The following is a 14,602-nucleotide window of genomic DNA, read 5'->3' as shown; positions in this document are numbered from 1 at the left end:
CATATTAGTGCTTTTACGTCTAGAGACCCAGAGTCTCCAAGCAAGACTATAAAAGACCATCCACCTAGTAGCATCTAGTTTATTAGTTTCTGGAAGATGATGAGCAGTTTTAGTGGTGGCTCCAGTTTTATTGTCCTCAGTTGCTTGTTTCACATAATTAAACAGCTATTTGGCCACAACTCCTTTTCCTTTTTCCAGCACTGACTGCGTAGCACAGCTGGAGAAAGAAGATGAAAGCTAAATGCCTACCACTTTTTCATTATTCAAAATACTTTTTGCATATACAGTGACTTCATGTGTAATAGCTATCTAAATTTCTAAATGCAGATTAATCCTCCACTTGCAATGAAAAAGGAGCTTCCTAACAGTTGTTATGTTGCATGGATGCAATTAAACACTATACCAGACTGCTGGATAAATATAGCTAAATTGAAGTTGAATTAAATCACTGTTCTGCCACTTGGTGGCAATTTTGAGCTACTGCATAGTGAGAACTGGCATCCTCTTTCACGCAGAAGTGAGTAGCAGCATCAAGAAAACCTTTCTAACCACACATGCTGGTTATGAACAGCAGCTGCAGAAAGAACATCATAGTCTCAGAATGTAAACCTGTTAATCTGTTGCCCTAAAAGATCTAGCCAGGAATACTGAAAATCCTACAGTTCCTTTCTTAGTCTTTTTTTTAAACAGATAAATGCAAATGAAAGACACCAACATTGCAACTCCCAGCTGTTAAACTAATTTGTTTTTTAGTAAAAAGAACATCTAGGATGATTATCTTAAATTACAACCAAAAAGATAAAATACTTGCCAAGGGTGCAATTCCAACAGGCTCTTGGGCCAGCTCAAGTCCCTTGTGCCGGCCTTGAGGTGTCACAAAAGGGTCCGAAGGCACTTTCGTGCTACCTCAAAAGTCAGGAGGCTGCCACCAGCACCGTTGCACCAGAGGAGAGGTAGGTTTGTGCCAGCTATGTTGGGCCAGCACAATAGAGGCTTTCTGGGGTGGGTGGGCAGGCCCGTGGGTGGTCCAAGACCGAACAGGGGATGGGGCTAGTATTTATTTATTTATTAGATTTGTATTCTGCCGTTCTCCCTGAAGGGTACCCAAGGCGGCGGCATTTATGCCAAATCCTTACCCCACTCCTGGGTGGCCCAGCGCAGCGCTGGGCTGCTTGGATCTATGCCACCTCTTTAGGTGGCATAAATTTGAGTAGCCCCATTGGGGCTGCCGTCATGTTACCCTGGGTAAGGGGAACCAGTTCCCCTTGCCCCAGCTGAGCCACAGAGAGCCCCAGCCCTGAACTGGATACGGGACAAGCCAACTGGCCTGTCCCGTTCTATCATGGATTAGGATTGGGCTGTGGGTTCTATATTGGAAAATGATAGATCCTGAACTGGAAAGAAGGATGAACAAAACCTATGCAGTACTGTGCCTCATAGCTAAGAATCTGACACAGATTAGCTGAAATGGTTGATGATTTGGAATGTTCAACTGCTCAGTGAACAACTAATTCTTCAGTCCATCCTCTGTGAGGAATAAGAAAGTTTCTAGGATTCTGTTTAACTAGGATTCTTATTCCTCATAAAACTTGACTAAGAACAGAGAAGTCCTAGAAGGTAGGGAAACTAAAGGCCATTGACAAGAGACTGCAAGAAGAATAAAAAAGGATGCTGTGGTCTGAGAAAGAGAAACCTGATGGAGATGTACAAGTGGAGGAAGGCTTATCAGACAGAGGGCTCTGAAATTTCATGGAGCTTAAGGGCCCAATCCAGACCTGTGTACTCTGGTTTATCTCTGGCACGCACTGTTGCATACCTGCCATAAGGCACATTTGCAAGCCCTTACCACAGGCCCAGCACTGGAACCCAACCAGCACGAGCCTGTGCTGGGCCAGCTCCTGTGCTGGGCCCACATTCCGCTGCCCAGCGGTTTCTCGGACTGCCTGGCAGTGGAGAGGTGAGTGAGGGTGTGGGGAGAGGCAGGGAAGAGGTGTTCCAGGGTGAGAGGAAGGCGGGGAGAGAGCAGGGGAAGGTGTTGCAGGGGGAGGGAGCAAGGTGGGAGGAGGGCAGGCCCAGTGGAGCCTAGCTCCACTGGATTCTGAGCTCCATGTCAGGCTGCGCGGCCCAACACAGTAGTCTTCTATTCCATGCCAGCTCCAGAGCTGCAGCAGAATTGAGTAGCCTCATTGAAGGGCTATGTCCCTTACCTGAGGAAAGAGGACAAAAGTCCACCTCTCCTGAGGAACTGCTGTGAACTGCCCGGTTGTGCTCAGGCTGCCATGGTGGCCATTTTAGTGCCGCGACAGCCCCGCACTCTGAGCAGATCAGGCTTGGGCTGTAAGTCAGGAGGTGCTGTATGCTGTTGGGGGAAGGAATAAACAGTATTGGGAAGCTGCTTAAAATACTTGCGGAGGAAGAGCAAAAAGTAGGCAGCGACTTGAAAAACATACCACTGAGGAGACAGAAACTGGCAGTTGAATAAATGAGGTGTGAAAGCTTGAGTAGAATGAGGCAAATGCTCACACAGGGCCCAGGGCAGGAAGATTTGCATGTTATTGCAAGAAAAAAAAAGAGGGCAAGCGAGGGAGGGAGGGAGTGAAGAGGGCACAGTTTGCTGAATCTAGGGTCTGCATCCTATAAAGGGAATTTTCTGCCAGGAATTTTCTACTGTGGCTACATCATGGTGACTTGGTAACCCTAAAGGAGAAACAACAGCCGAGAAGCAGTGGTAGGAGAGCTCCATTTCACATTGAATTGTACCAAAAACTCACTTTTTGGCTGCAGGCTTCTAGTTACTACTCAGGTGCAAGTGCCACTGTAAGCTTGCATAGATTATATGTGCTGATAACATCCATCACTAGAGAACCTGTTTGCAAGCTAAGGTAGTGCTGCTAAAGCTGTAGTTTGCAAAAGCTTTCAAGAGTTAGAATTCTTTAAAAAAATGAGTAAGCATAGCTAAAGAATAAGTTGGAGTGGAAAAGCGAGTGTTGGCTCTTTTGCACATATCTCTTTTAGATGAAGAATATCCTTCCTGCAAACTACCCACTTTGAAGGGTATGTCTTAAAATTCTCTTCCTCGTTTAATTATATGCCGCGTAATACAGAATGTAAAGGAGGCACGATTGCTGAGTCCATCTTAGCAAAGAATTAAATTATTGCAATCTATATGCTATTACTTCATGCTAATTAAATTTAATCTATAGCCATCACCACTAGAAAAACTACAGAGATAACTGTCAGCATTAGCAGTCCATTTTAGAATGGTAATGAGAGACAGAGGCATATTAACGGAGTTGGCGGCAGGAATGGAAGAATTGGGAGTTGCCTAACTTTTTTTTTTTTTGCTTACAGTGGGATGATTCAACTGTATGAAGTTTGTGAAAGTGGCAATGAGCACAAAATCTGATGCTTCTTTCTCCCCCCCCCCGCCCCGTTTCCTCACACATTGGGGTAATAGTTTTTCATGCTGTCAAAGCCTACTACCAGGAAAGCTGCCATGTGCTGCAGAGTTGTTTGTCAATGCCTGGGCTTATTTTTGTAAAGAAGTATTGATTGCAGGATGAGAAACATTTAGTTTAACAGCAGTCGATGAGGAGCGGACAAAGGCCTGTCTGAAGTTTGAGTCATTTAAAATGTATACTCGAAAGTACAATTCCAAATATTCTGCTCTCATGTCAGGCGTGCAAAACATGAGCTGCAATCCTAACCACACTTTCCTGAGAGTAAGCCCCATTGAACAAAATAGGACTTACTTCTGAGTAGACCTGGTTAGGCTTGTGCCCATGTTCTGCTTTGGTCATGTTTATTTTGCCTGATCTCTCCCTTCAAATGGTATGTATGTATGTATGTATGTATGCATGTATGCATGTATGCATGTATGGGGAAATGTATGGCAACATTTTGGGTACTGTTTTGAGCGGCTATTATAAGGCACAATCTTTCAAGGTAGCTCTTAAACGGAGGATCTAGCTTAGATGGGAGGTTTTAAAAATGAAATACTGTACTACAATAGTTATGTTTTCATTGTGTATCCCCAACACAACAATAAAGAGGGCTGATATTGGTTTTCCACCTGTCTCCTTCAATGAGGGGAAGAGGCATTGAGCAGCTGAATTAGTTGATACAAGACCGTATTGGGTAATACTGAGCAGTGGCCAAGTATAGACTAAAGAAATCCAGTTTCTTATATTATTGTCATCGCTGTTGTTATGCTTAAGAATATTTATATGCCACTTTTCAATGAAACAAGTTCACAAAGCCCTTTACAGAGAAAAAAACAACTAACTAAACCTTGTGGTTCCCTGTTCCACAAGGGCTTACATTCTAAAAACATACAGAAAGAAACACAAATATACAGATGAATCACCAGCAAACAGCTACTGGGACAGACACTGTGCTAGGGTGAAGAGGGACAGTTATTCCCCCCTACTGAGTAGCAGACAAGCACCACTTGAAATAATGCCTCTTTGCCAGTTAGCAAATTAAGGGCACAATCCTAACCAGGTCTACTCAGAAGTAAGTCCTATTTTGTTCAGTGGGTCTTACTGTCAGGAAAGTATGGTTTCAGACTTACCTGGGAGTAAGTTCTATTGCATTCAGTCGTGCTTACTTCTAATGAGACGTGCATAAGGTTGTACTGTATGATTTCCTTTTACCCAGTCTGTGCACTGCCTGGGTCTGATGGGGTAAAGTAGGCTGGTGTAATCTGTGTGACATCTGACCACATGTTCCCAGGGTTTTTCAGCCTTGGAGAAAAACTAGTAGATGAGGTTTAAGAGGTGGATCCTCTGATCTGTCCCTAGGTGGCTCCAAGCCTAACACTGACCAATATTGTTTTGACTTGCCTCCCTCCCTCCTTCCCTTTGCCTTGGGTCCTGGGACATCAATTGCTGTGGGCACTGTGGTTTGTGAATAAGGCTTGGAGGAATTTAACGAGAGTTAACAATTGGCCACATTGGGGCTGTGTTTTCACTTCCCCATGACAATGTGATTTTTATTGATGACCAGTCTGTGATCAGTCATATGTTGAGTTATATTCATCAGCTTGCTATGTGTCTTCACTGAACTGGTGAATGTTATTCAGTATGTATGTGGAGCTGGTGAAATGTTTCATAGGTACCACAGAAAAGGGGTGAGAGGGTAGCATGCCTTCTTGTATGTGAGTGACCTCTTGGGGGTGTGTGAGGGTGAGAGATGTGGAGGGACCAACCAACACATCTCAGTGGCCTGCCTGTATTGCATGCATGTTCAGAATTTGGCATGTTCAGAATTGAATCCTCAGCAGATGGACTGGGATGGGTAGCAGTGCAAACAGTGGGGATTCCTGCCCTTGGTATGTCATGTGTGAACCACCTATGTAAGCTGTCTTGGCTCATAAAGCTATGATTTTCACCCATAACATGCTTTCGCTTGTGTTCACCTCTTCCACCTTGCTGTGGTCCTCACTGTGTGCATGGTATGCCATCTGTTCCTAACTGTGCCTGGGTGAGTGACATTATCATTAAGTAGGACTCAGTCCACACTCAGGGCTCTTCAAGACAATGGCAGATGCTGAACATTTTCTGTTCTTGCTTAAAGTGCTCTGCTAGTCATGTTTCCAACATCCCACAGAATTGTGTTATAATGAAGAATATGTATTAATTGGATAATTTAATTAGAACAATAAATTTATATTTTTGGAAATGCGCCTCCTATTTTGAGGGTTCTCTTTCAAGCTTCTGTGTATGACTAGCTAAACAGAAGTTCTGTATTCTCTATGTAATTCCCCATAATTTACCACAAGTGTATAGATATTTCATTCCAATCCTTACAACCTCATTGTGTGTCATCCACTTATTTATCACTGTCTTTTAGTCTCTTTTCCACCTGGTAATACTCATATTTTTGGTTTCTTGGATACTGCTATTATAAATTTATCATCCAAAAAGATTTACAGCTGCAAGACCTGTGCAAATAATGGCCAAATGCCAAGACAGCTTTTGTTATTTAATAAAACCATATGCATAATGCCTTGATGCATTTTTGCGCATATGTTGTAAAATTTAAGTCTGCTTCAGACATATGTCAGGACCCTTGACAGGCTACAAATTGCACAACATTGTACTTACAGAAGGCATTAAAATATATAAATGATATTCCTAGTGTGATTTCCTCCCTTCCCTGAAACAGTAACCATTTTTGTGATCATTTTATGTCTGTAGCTTTCGATAAATAGAAACTAACTGTATAAGGCCTTGTTGGTACCTTCCCTGTCACTAATCTGTTAGAAGAAATGATATTGTTGCTGGAAGAGGTTGGTCAATTCCTGTGCCTACATTGGCCTTGTCCATACAGAAACTGTCTGTGGCTGCACTGATGCTGGAAAGTTGAATAGGTTTAAGCCTGAAGAGGATATTTCTGGTTCAGGTTTCCGGCCAACCTGGAGTAGGAGCTTTGCAGTGATGTTTAGACATTGCAGGGGAGGGAAGTTTTAGAACAGTGGAAGAGACTCCCTTTGTTTCTTTAACATTTCCTTGAGGCCTTCTACTATACTGTACAGCACTAGAAGGCTTGTTTTGAGACTGGCTAGCAGCCCTACACATGACCATTTTACGTATCTCTTATATAAGGCTAGGTGAGTGGTTTTGAAATCTTGGAAAGAAAAATTATGTTTTTCCTTTTTTCTTGAAGCATCTCTATATAATGCTGGGGTGTGTTTTTAAACTCGAGGTATGTATCTCTGCCCAAACTCCAGTTGCCACTCCTTTAAAAACAAATGAACAAAACCCAACTGGTGCCCTAGAAGTTTACAGAAGCATTAAAAAAAATATATATTTTAATTTGCAAACTACTACTTCTGCAACTCTGTGGAGTTCCCCAAGTATGTAAAAACCAGTACCTTTTTTTGTGAAATCTAACTTCACTTTGAAACTAGAGGCACTCAACCACTGGAGTTCACTGTTAAAAAGAATATGTCTATATATTGCAACAAACAATAACAATATCACCAAGTGACTTTTGAAGTGTTGTAAAAATGCAAAACAAGGTGAACACCTACATTCCAATATGACCTGTCCTACCCAACAGTGTTGTACAAGGATTTCCAAATGTGTCTAAATGTTTTGGTGTGTTTAACATGAATTTGGTCAATTTCACATTTGCTCAATATGCTTTGGATCCCATACAGTAAGTAGGCAAATCAGCCTGATAAACAGAATGTACTTATTAAATTCCATGCAACAGGTGAATCAGTTCCACTCAGTTGCATATTATACATACCGTGTTCCCACTGTGGTTGTTTTTAAGCAGTAGCAATTCTTAGAAAGGAAAACCTTAAAATGTTATAAAAAAGGATGTTCTATAGGGGTATAGTCTTGAATGATGCAAGGTATTTCAATGAAAATAATATTGTAGGAAATGTTCAGATACATTAACAAATTTTAGTCTTGTGAAATATGCACATTTTAATAGTCTTAAGCTGAACACACATACACACTCAGTATTTCAACTGCTGATTTTTTCTGGTTGGTTTTTTTTCAGCGTGAGAAGCTGATACATGAGTTGGAGGAAGAGAGACACTTGAGACTTGAAAGTGAAAAAAAATTACGAGAGGTGACACTGGAATCTGAATGCAATAGAACTCAAATGCGGGGCTTGCAACAGCAGTTTTCAAGGTATGCTGTAGATTCTGAATTTTATTCATAAGGTTTTTTAAAAGTATATTTACATATAAAAACTCTAACAGTGTTCATTTACTTAGATGCAGCCAGGGCTGAATAGGATTGGGCTGTAAGCTATGGTTTGGGATTCTTTGCAGGGGCATGGGCTAGGGGAATGTATCCCTCTTAATTCTCCTGGGCTTTCAGTCACTTGGATGCCATCAGTGATTACTCTTCTGGATGGTCCTGCTGGAATGGAGCTGGGGTACACTATTTTCCAGTGGACTCAGACTTTCCAGGAGGGTAGACTCAGAAGGTAGATCTGGGAGACTGCTGTTCCTTCCATGATGTTTGGCTGCAGAGTGCTTCAAGCATTCAATCTTGCCTAGCATGCTGTTTTAATATCAGCATGAAATCACAAGTGCTTACTCCCTATGAGCCTACCCCTATTTTCAGATTTTCAGAGGCCTTGGGCTATGTACTCTTATTGACTGAAACACAACAGGTAGTGACATGATGATGGACTTTTCTGCAGCAGGACCAACGTTCTGAATTCACGCCCTAAAGAAGTTGCCTTGCTTCTTCCTTAGTGCCTTGAGGTAGACAAGGCCAAGGTAGCTCTTTTCCAGAGAACCTCTGGGATACTCCCAGCAACTCATGACAACTTCAGTCAGTTGATTCAAACTTATTGGTTTATTCTGAAGAATCAACTAAAATTTCTTTAACTGAGTAGTATCTCTACTACATTCAACTAACTTTATTGCTCTTCTGGGTATTATTGATTTGAAGTAGTATTGTGATATTTAATTGTCCTTTTAATATTTTTATAAGCTGCCTTGGATATTTTTATATCAAAGAGATCAACCTATAATGTTTTTAATAACATAGGTGATAAATATAGATTAGGGAGGGAGAATTCATCACCATACAACTCTCACTTTCAACCAAAATGAGCAGCAAAAAAAGAAAAGAAGATAACCCACTATTGTTGCAATCCTGCATGTTTTTGTTTCATAGAGTGAATATTTATTTTTGTGCATGTACTGCATGCAGTGTATTATGTTATAAAGAGAAGCCTGGCATGCATGCTCCTTTCACCCACCATCAAAGTATAGTCAACCTCTCTATATAACAATGAAGCCTGAAAATATGTTAAAATCTGCCAATTGACCTTTTTTGTTTAGCAAGTGTCAGCACGAAGCTGTCTGTTCACATTCTATATTATGAGAATATGTTCACAGATTGTAGGAGCTGTCATTTTGAATGCATAGGTCCTCTGACTGTGACTCTTTGAGCCAAGGGTAGTTTTCTATTTTATTGTTGATTGCCATTCCTACTTCTACTGAATCAGCAATATTTATAGTTGAGGTTTCACAGATGTAAATCTAACAGACACTTAAAATGACACAGTGATTACAGTCTTCTAAGTGCCTTTTCAGAAAAAAAAAGGTTTAACTGTACGTGTTGCCTGGATTATTCCAGTTCTTTGCAGGTAGGCTTTTCTTTTTCTCTTGTAAATATATTATGTGCTTTGCATCATCCTTGTCACCCTAGAAAACCACCTTTTATTTATCAACTCAGAATCTCATATTATCCTTGTGTATGGCCACAGTATACTGGGTCAAGCAAATTCATTGCTAGTTCTACCATACTGTACTGTTTTCTCCAGGACAACAAAAATGTGTTGCATCATCCTTTTCCTTGTTTGCTTTCAAAGGGCCTAAACTATGCTAGGTGTTGTGTGCACAGGTAAAAATCAACAAATTCCACCACCGTCTAATATACATCTGGAGACTACAGGGAAGGAAAATGATTTTAAGCAGTTAATTTACGGCGTAATCTAAACTGTGGCTTGAGCCGGCATGGCCATCCCTATGCCAGCTCAGAGTGTTGCAAACATTCTGTAAGGCATGTTGTGCCTACTTGAGAGTCAGCTGAGCTGGTGCAGAGGCCCATGCCAGCTTGGCAGTGTTGTATCCCGACCTGTTCCAGCTGGACAGGTAGGTTCATAACCCTAAGATATTGACTGGTACCCATCCCATGCCATCACATTTTCTGTATTTTCTCTCCATTCCCTTACAATTTTACTGAAAAGTGTTTCCTCCTTTGGTTTATTAGATGTTTCCACTTCCCAAGCCCGCCTTCCTGAAAAGCAAGTTTTCGGGTCCCTTCTTTTTACGTACATTCTGCTTCCTTTTGCTTGCAATGGTTCAGTCATACGGATTGCTCTGCGCAATGGTTCTCAAACTTTTTAGCACTGGGACCCACTTTTTGGAATGACAATCTGTGGGGACCTACCAGAATTTATGTCTTTAACCTGGAAGTGATGCCATGGCCAGAAGTGACATCATCAAGCAGGAACATTTTTAATGCCTCCTTATGATAAAATAAATTTCTCTTATCAATTTATAAAATCAATTTTAATTAATTTAATTAAAAGTTTACAATAAGTATATGTTTAAAATGTATTTAAAATAAAGAACCCTTCTAACTCTCCTGACCAGTTGCTGATCTGTTTAAAATAAAATTCCCCAAACATCCTTGGCTGCAATCCTATCTACATTTACCCAAGAGTAAACCCCATTGACTATCATTGTCAAAAGCATATACATAGTAGCTTGTTAAAAGTACAGGCCTGTAAGATTTCCCCAAATGCAGTCACATAACATGGTAGCATCAAGTTTAATGTATTAAAAATAAAATACTCATTGAAATGAATGGGGTCCCACCTGATATTGGCTTGCAGCCCACTCCAGACCCACAGTTTGAGCAGCACTGGTCTACAGACTTCTCTGAGTTTTGGTTTTGTTCATTATTTCTGTCTCTGTGTGTAGTGATATGTGCAGTAATGCCAAAGAAGAATCCCAAATGTCTGTGTGATGTATAGTGTCATTCTAGGAAGACCATGGAGTTGTACACAGGATATAAATTGATTATATCTCTTGTTTTCTGCACAGGCATATTGTAGAAAGTGCTTGTTGAGTGAACACACACTGCACAAGACTCTGGCTAACGATCAGGCGCTGGAGCAGTAACTTTGGCTTTTTTATTATTTCCATTATTGTGTTAGGCCATGGGAAGCAATAAAAGGCATTATTGCGTAATAGTCCATCTGCAAACAGTTATTGAAGCTTTCTGTATTGGTGCTTTAGACTGATCTTTTCTGTTTAAATTGCAAAAAGCATTCTGGTGAAGATGGTCCGTCTGACAGACATCTGTAGCTGCTGTTGGAAAAGAAAAACTGTGCAATGTGGTGTTGTGTGTTCGTACTGAAAATGTTCTGCTGTATTCAGTAAGGGTAACTCCAAGTAAATGTCACAAGATTGCAGCGTAGGAAATTGCCTGTGCTAGGGGTTATGGGGCTGCTGACAGATGATGCGCATTGTAATTCCAGTTGTGGTGAGCTTCAGCCTTCCCCTGCTCACACCAGATGTTAAACATGAGGTTAGTGACTGCCATTTCTAAAAGGTGTGAACATGTCCGCTACAAATTTGGTAACACTGTACATAAAGTGACAGCTTGTGTCTGCTTAAGGGGCAAACAAGAACTCTTCAAATTCTTCCTCTAGTAACTCTGACTTGCCCTAATGAGTTTGGTGTAGTGACAGTGGTGGTGTCCTGTCAGCTTGACAGTGCAGAACTGAAAAATAATTCCCTAACATTTGTGTTGAACTGAAAGTTTTTTTTGTTGCTGCTGCTATTTAATAAGATCAGACTGATCTATAGAGGACCTTTACCTTTCTTTCCATCAAAATCCCTGGCAGACAGAAGTACAGAAAGCAGTAGTGGAAAATAGGTCCATCAAAGCTGTCTAGAACTTAACATGAAAAAGTAACTTCTCAGTATCCAAATCAGTGCCCCTAATCATGCTAAAGGAGAGAGAGATGTGTGTCTGCTAGAGGTGAGAGGGCTGAGAAAGCAGATTGGGGTGCTCAGTCACACCATATCAATTTAGCCATTGCTTTCTTTAAACTCTGATGTGTTCCAGAATGGAACTGAAAGCTGAGTGTGCTGAGCCAAGACACAGTATGATGAACATGTGTACATGATAGAGGGTCTGCTGTTGATGACAGATGATAAAATAGATACTGGAAGCAGTGCCTGATGGCTGTTCTAAAAGTGATGACCCTTGGCCAAATGTAAGAAGTTGTGTTTTTCTCCTAGTTTTGCAGCAACTAAATTTTGGCCTAATGAACCTAAAGGCTATGACGTGTACTCAAAGTACAAAGATAATTCCCAGGCCATCCTTAGGATATGGCAGTGGCTTTCAAACTGGGGTGTCGCGACGCCCCAGCCTGAGAGCCTTGGGCAATTCTCACTTAAGGGGTGGGGAGAGGGGGAAGGCGGAGACATGATGCCCTGCAGCGCACCTCTGATCGGGGCTCAGGGGCATGCTGACACTCACTGCCACCTGCAGGAGCCTCCCGGGGGTTGGGGAAGCCTAGCTCCAACCTCAGCAGGCCTCCCCACGTAGCACAGAGCTCCCCAGAGGGCAATTGCGACCACTTCCATTTTTGCGATGCTTATCCACCTTCCTCCAGCCCCCCGCCTTTTGAGCAAATACTTAATGTCTCTCAAATTCTCCCTGAGAGTTTGAAAACCACTGGCATATGGTATAGTAGTGTATTCCTGTGCAACCAAACTAATAATGGTCAACATCTAAATCACCATGCATGGTTTTCTGTGTGCATATGGGAAATTTTCAGGTTCTCTTGCCTAATTCTATAGACAAAAAAAGCTGTATTGAAATCTGAGTGTCCTTCAGAGGGAAAAATCAATCACATGTACACTTCGTATGCTTCTGTAGATCCTGCTCTGGGAAAGGTAAATCTCAGGCCTTTTAGAACAAGCCAACTGTAAACAATTTGCAGGATTTAAATGTACTGCCTATGTATTGACAGCAACAGTTTTAAACCTGCTAGGAAATTTATGTATAACTTATAACAAACTTATTACAGGCCCTGCATCCTGATAGTTTAGAAGATAGATACAGGTGGAGCCTGTTTATCCACGGAATATACATCCTCGGATCTGGGTCAATGCAGATTCCCTGGACTCTCATTAAGCCAATGTTGGCTCCACCTGAGCCCTCTGAAGGGAGGGCTTCCTGAAGCCTGGAGAGGTGAAAAAATGTCCCTTTCAGTTTCCCAAGGGAAACCTGAAGTGATTTTTTTTTTTTTTGCCCTTTAAAGCATTCTAAAGCCCAGGGTAGTCTTCCAGGGGCTCCCCAGGCCTAGAATGTCTTAAAAGGTGAAAAACATCACTTCCAGTTTCCCCCAGGAAACTGGAAGCACAGCTCCTGTCCCCTTTGGGGTGGGGGTGAGGGTCCAAGAACGGATCCCCTGCAGATACCAGGGCCCCACCTGTACAAGAAGTCTAATAACTGGTGCTAACAAGTTCTAGCCCATAATTTTAACTCTGGTTGCAAACATTAACATGCTACGCATTCAGTTCTAGATTAGAATCCTTATTCTAGCACTGAACAGCATAAATGGACTTTGTGCTTTAATTCTTCTCCTCTTTCCAATCAGCCCAATCTCTATTTTGTTCTTTCTTTCCCTGTTTGTCCATGTCCTGTCTACTATGATGTTTCTTGACCCATTAAAAGTTTCTTTTCCCCTATCCTTGATGCCTTCGTAGACCTGACTATGTCAAAACTCGCCTTTCCAGCGTTCATCTCACAAAAACTACTAATTCTCCAAAATAGTCACTGAAAGTTAAAGCAGCCTTAATAAATTTAAGAATAATTGCAGAACATTGTGGTTTGTCCAGACAACTGTAGTTATTACTTAGTTTAAACTTTTTAGACTTCAAAGAAACTAGCTGGAGGGTATCTCTTTCCTTATTACAAAACATAAGGATGTGACATTTTCTTTGGTTAAGGAGATAGTTGCCATTAGGCTTATACATTTCCTTTATGTTGCATATGATAAGTGGTGATAAAATATATTAATGTTAAGAGAAGTCCATGCAAATCCTATTAGGCAATGTGATGTACCTACATGAGCAGTTGTGGGATGGAAGTGACAAGCTGCTTGATTAAAAGGGTTGGACATGTTTTATTTGGAGGCTCTTGATGCTTGGTCTCATCTGCTGGGACAGGTATCTGTGGCCTGGAGGGCTAGAAGAAGGTTGTATAAGGCAGTTTGCTGATCAACTGCACTTGTTTCCCTTTCCAGATGATTTAATTCACTGGGTTGGGTACAGAGGTTTTGTTTTCATTTTTTTTTCTCCCACTATGGTTATTCTCAGATTTTCTGACAGCATTAGAAAATTCAAGACTCTGTATGTGTGCATGCATGCAATCTTCTGTACAGGATGACACTATTCTTTATACCCTGACAAAGTGACCATAGAAATCATATTCCACAATGTATAACAGCTCCAATTAAAAGGATAACAGCCTCATTTGTAAGACATGCTGTGATTTATGGTTTGCTTTCAGGGAACTGGAATGTCCCACACATCAAGTATTATTAAGAAGGCATATAATAAGGCATGCATTCCAAGAATACTACCCGTAGGCTAGGATGGGCAAATAAAGTTGCAGTAATAGCAAATTCTGTTTTAACAGAAAGACATGCAAGTGAAAAATGTTCATTGCTAGTCTGCTAAAGCATTTTACTTGCTACGAAAGCCTCTTTAAAGAGGTTCTGGGAAATGAGTAATTTGTGTCTGCCATGGGCAAAAATGGAATAATTTACTTCTTGGTCTCTGATTCTTTTTCTTGTCTTTCACCACCTCTGTTTGGAAATGTACATTGTAATTCAGTATTGGCTCATCCTCATGTGTGTCTTGAACCTTCAAGAGATATCGGGTTTTTTTTGTTTTTTGTTTTGAAAAAGACATATGGAATCTGTGAGACAGTGGCTTTTATTGGACCACCCAGTGGTCTAACTAAGCAGTGATCTGGTTGCTCCAATTGCCAATTGCTTCAAGTCCCATTGAAGTCTTATCAGGTAAAAT

At 41.3% G+C, this 14,602-nt stretch overlaps 1 protein-coding gene across 2 annotated transcripts in view; it reads left to right on the top strand.

The window, feature by feature from the left end:
* NCKAP5 (NCK associated protein 5) overlaps positions 1–14,602 on the top strand; it is a 370,314-nt gene that overhangs the window by 30,856 nt on the left and 324,856 nt on the right. For both annotated transcript variants that reach the window (XM_066633011.1, XM_066633012.1), the window contains exon 2: positions 7,519–7,652. In XM_066633011.1, coding sequence (XP_066489108.1) covers positions 7,519–7,652 — 134 coding nt within the window. The remainder of the gene's footprint in view (positions 1–7,518; positions 7,653–14,602) is intronic.

This window comes from Tiliqua scincoides, chromosome 1 (assembly GCF_035046505.1).
Source record: "Tiliqua scincoides isolate rTilSci1 chromosome 1, rTilSci1.hap2, whole genome shotgun sequence".
NCBI lineage: Eukaryota > Metazoa > Chordata > Lepidosauria > Squamata > Scincidae > Tiliqua > Tiliqua scincoides.
The sequence above is the reverse complement of the archived record's forward strand: the minus strand, read 5'-3'. Positions and strand labels throughout refer to the sequence as shown.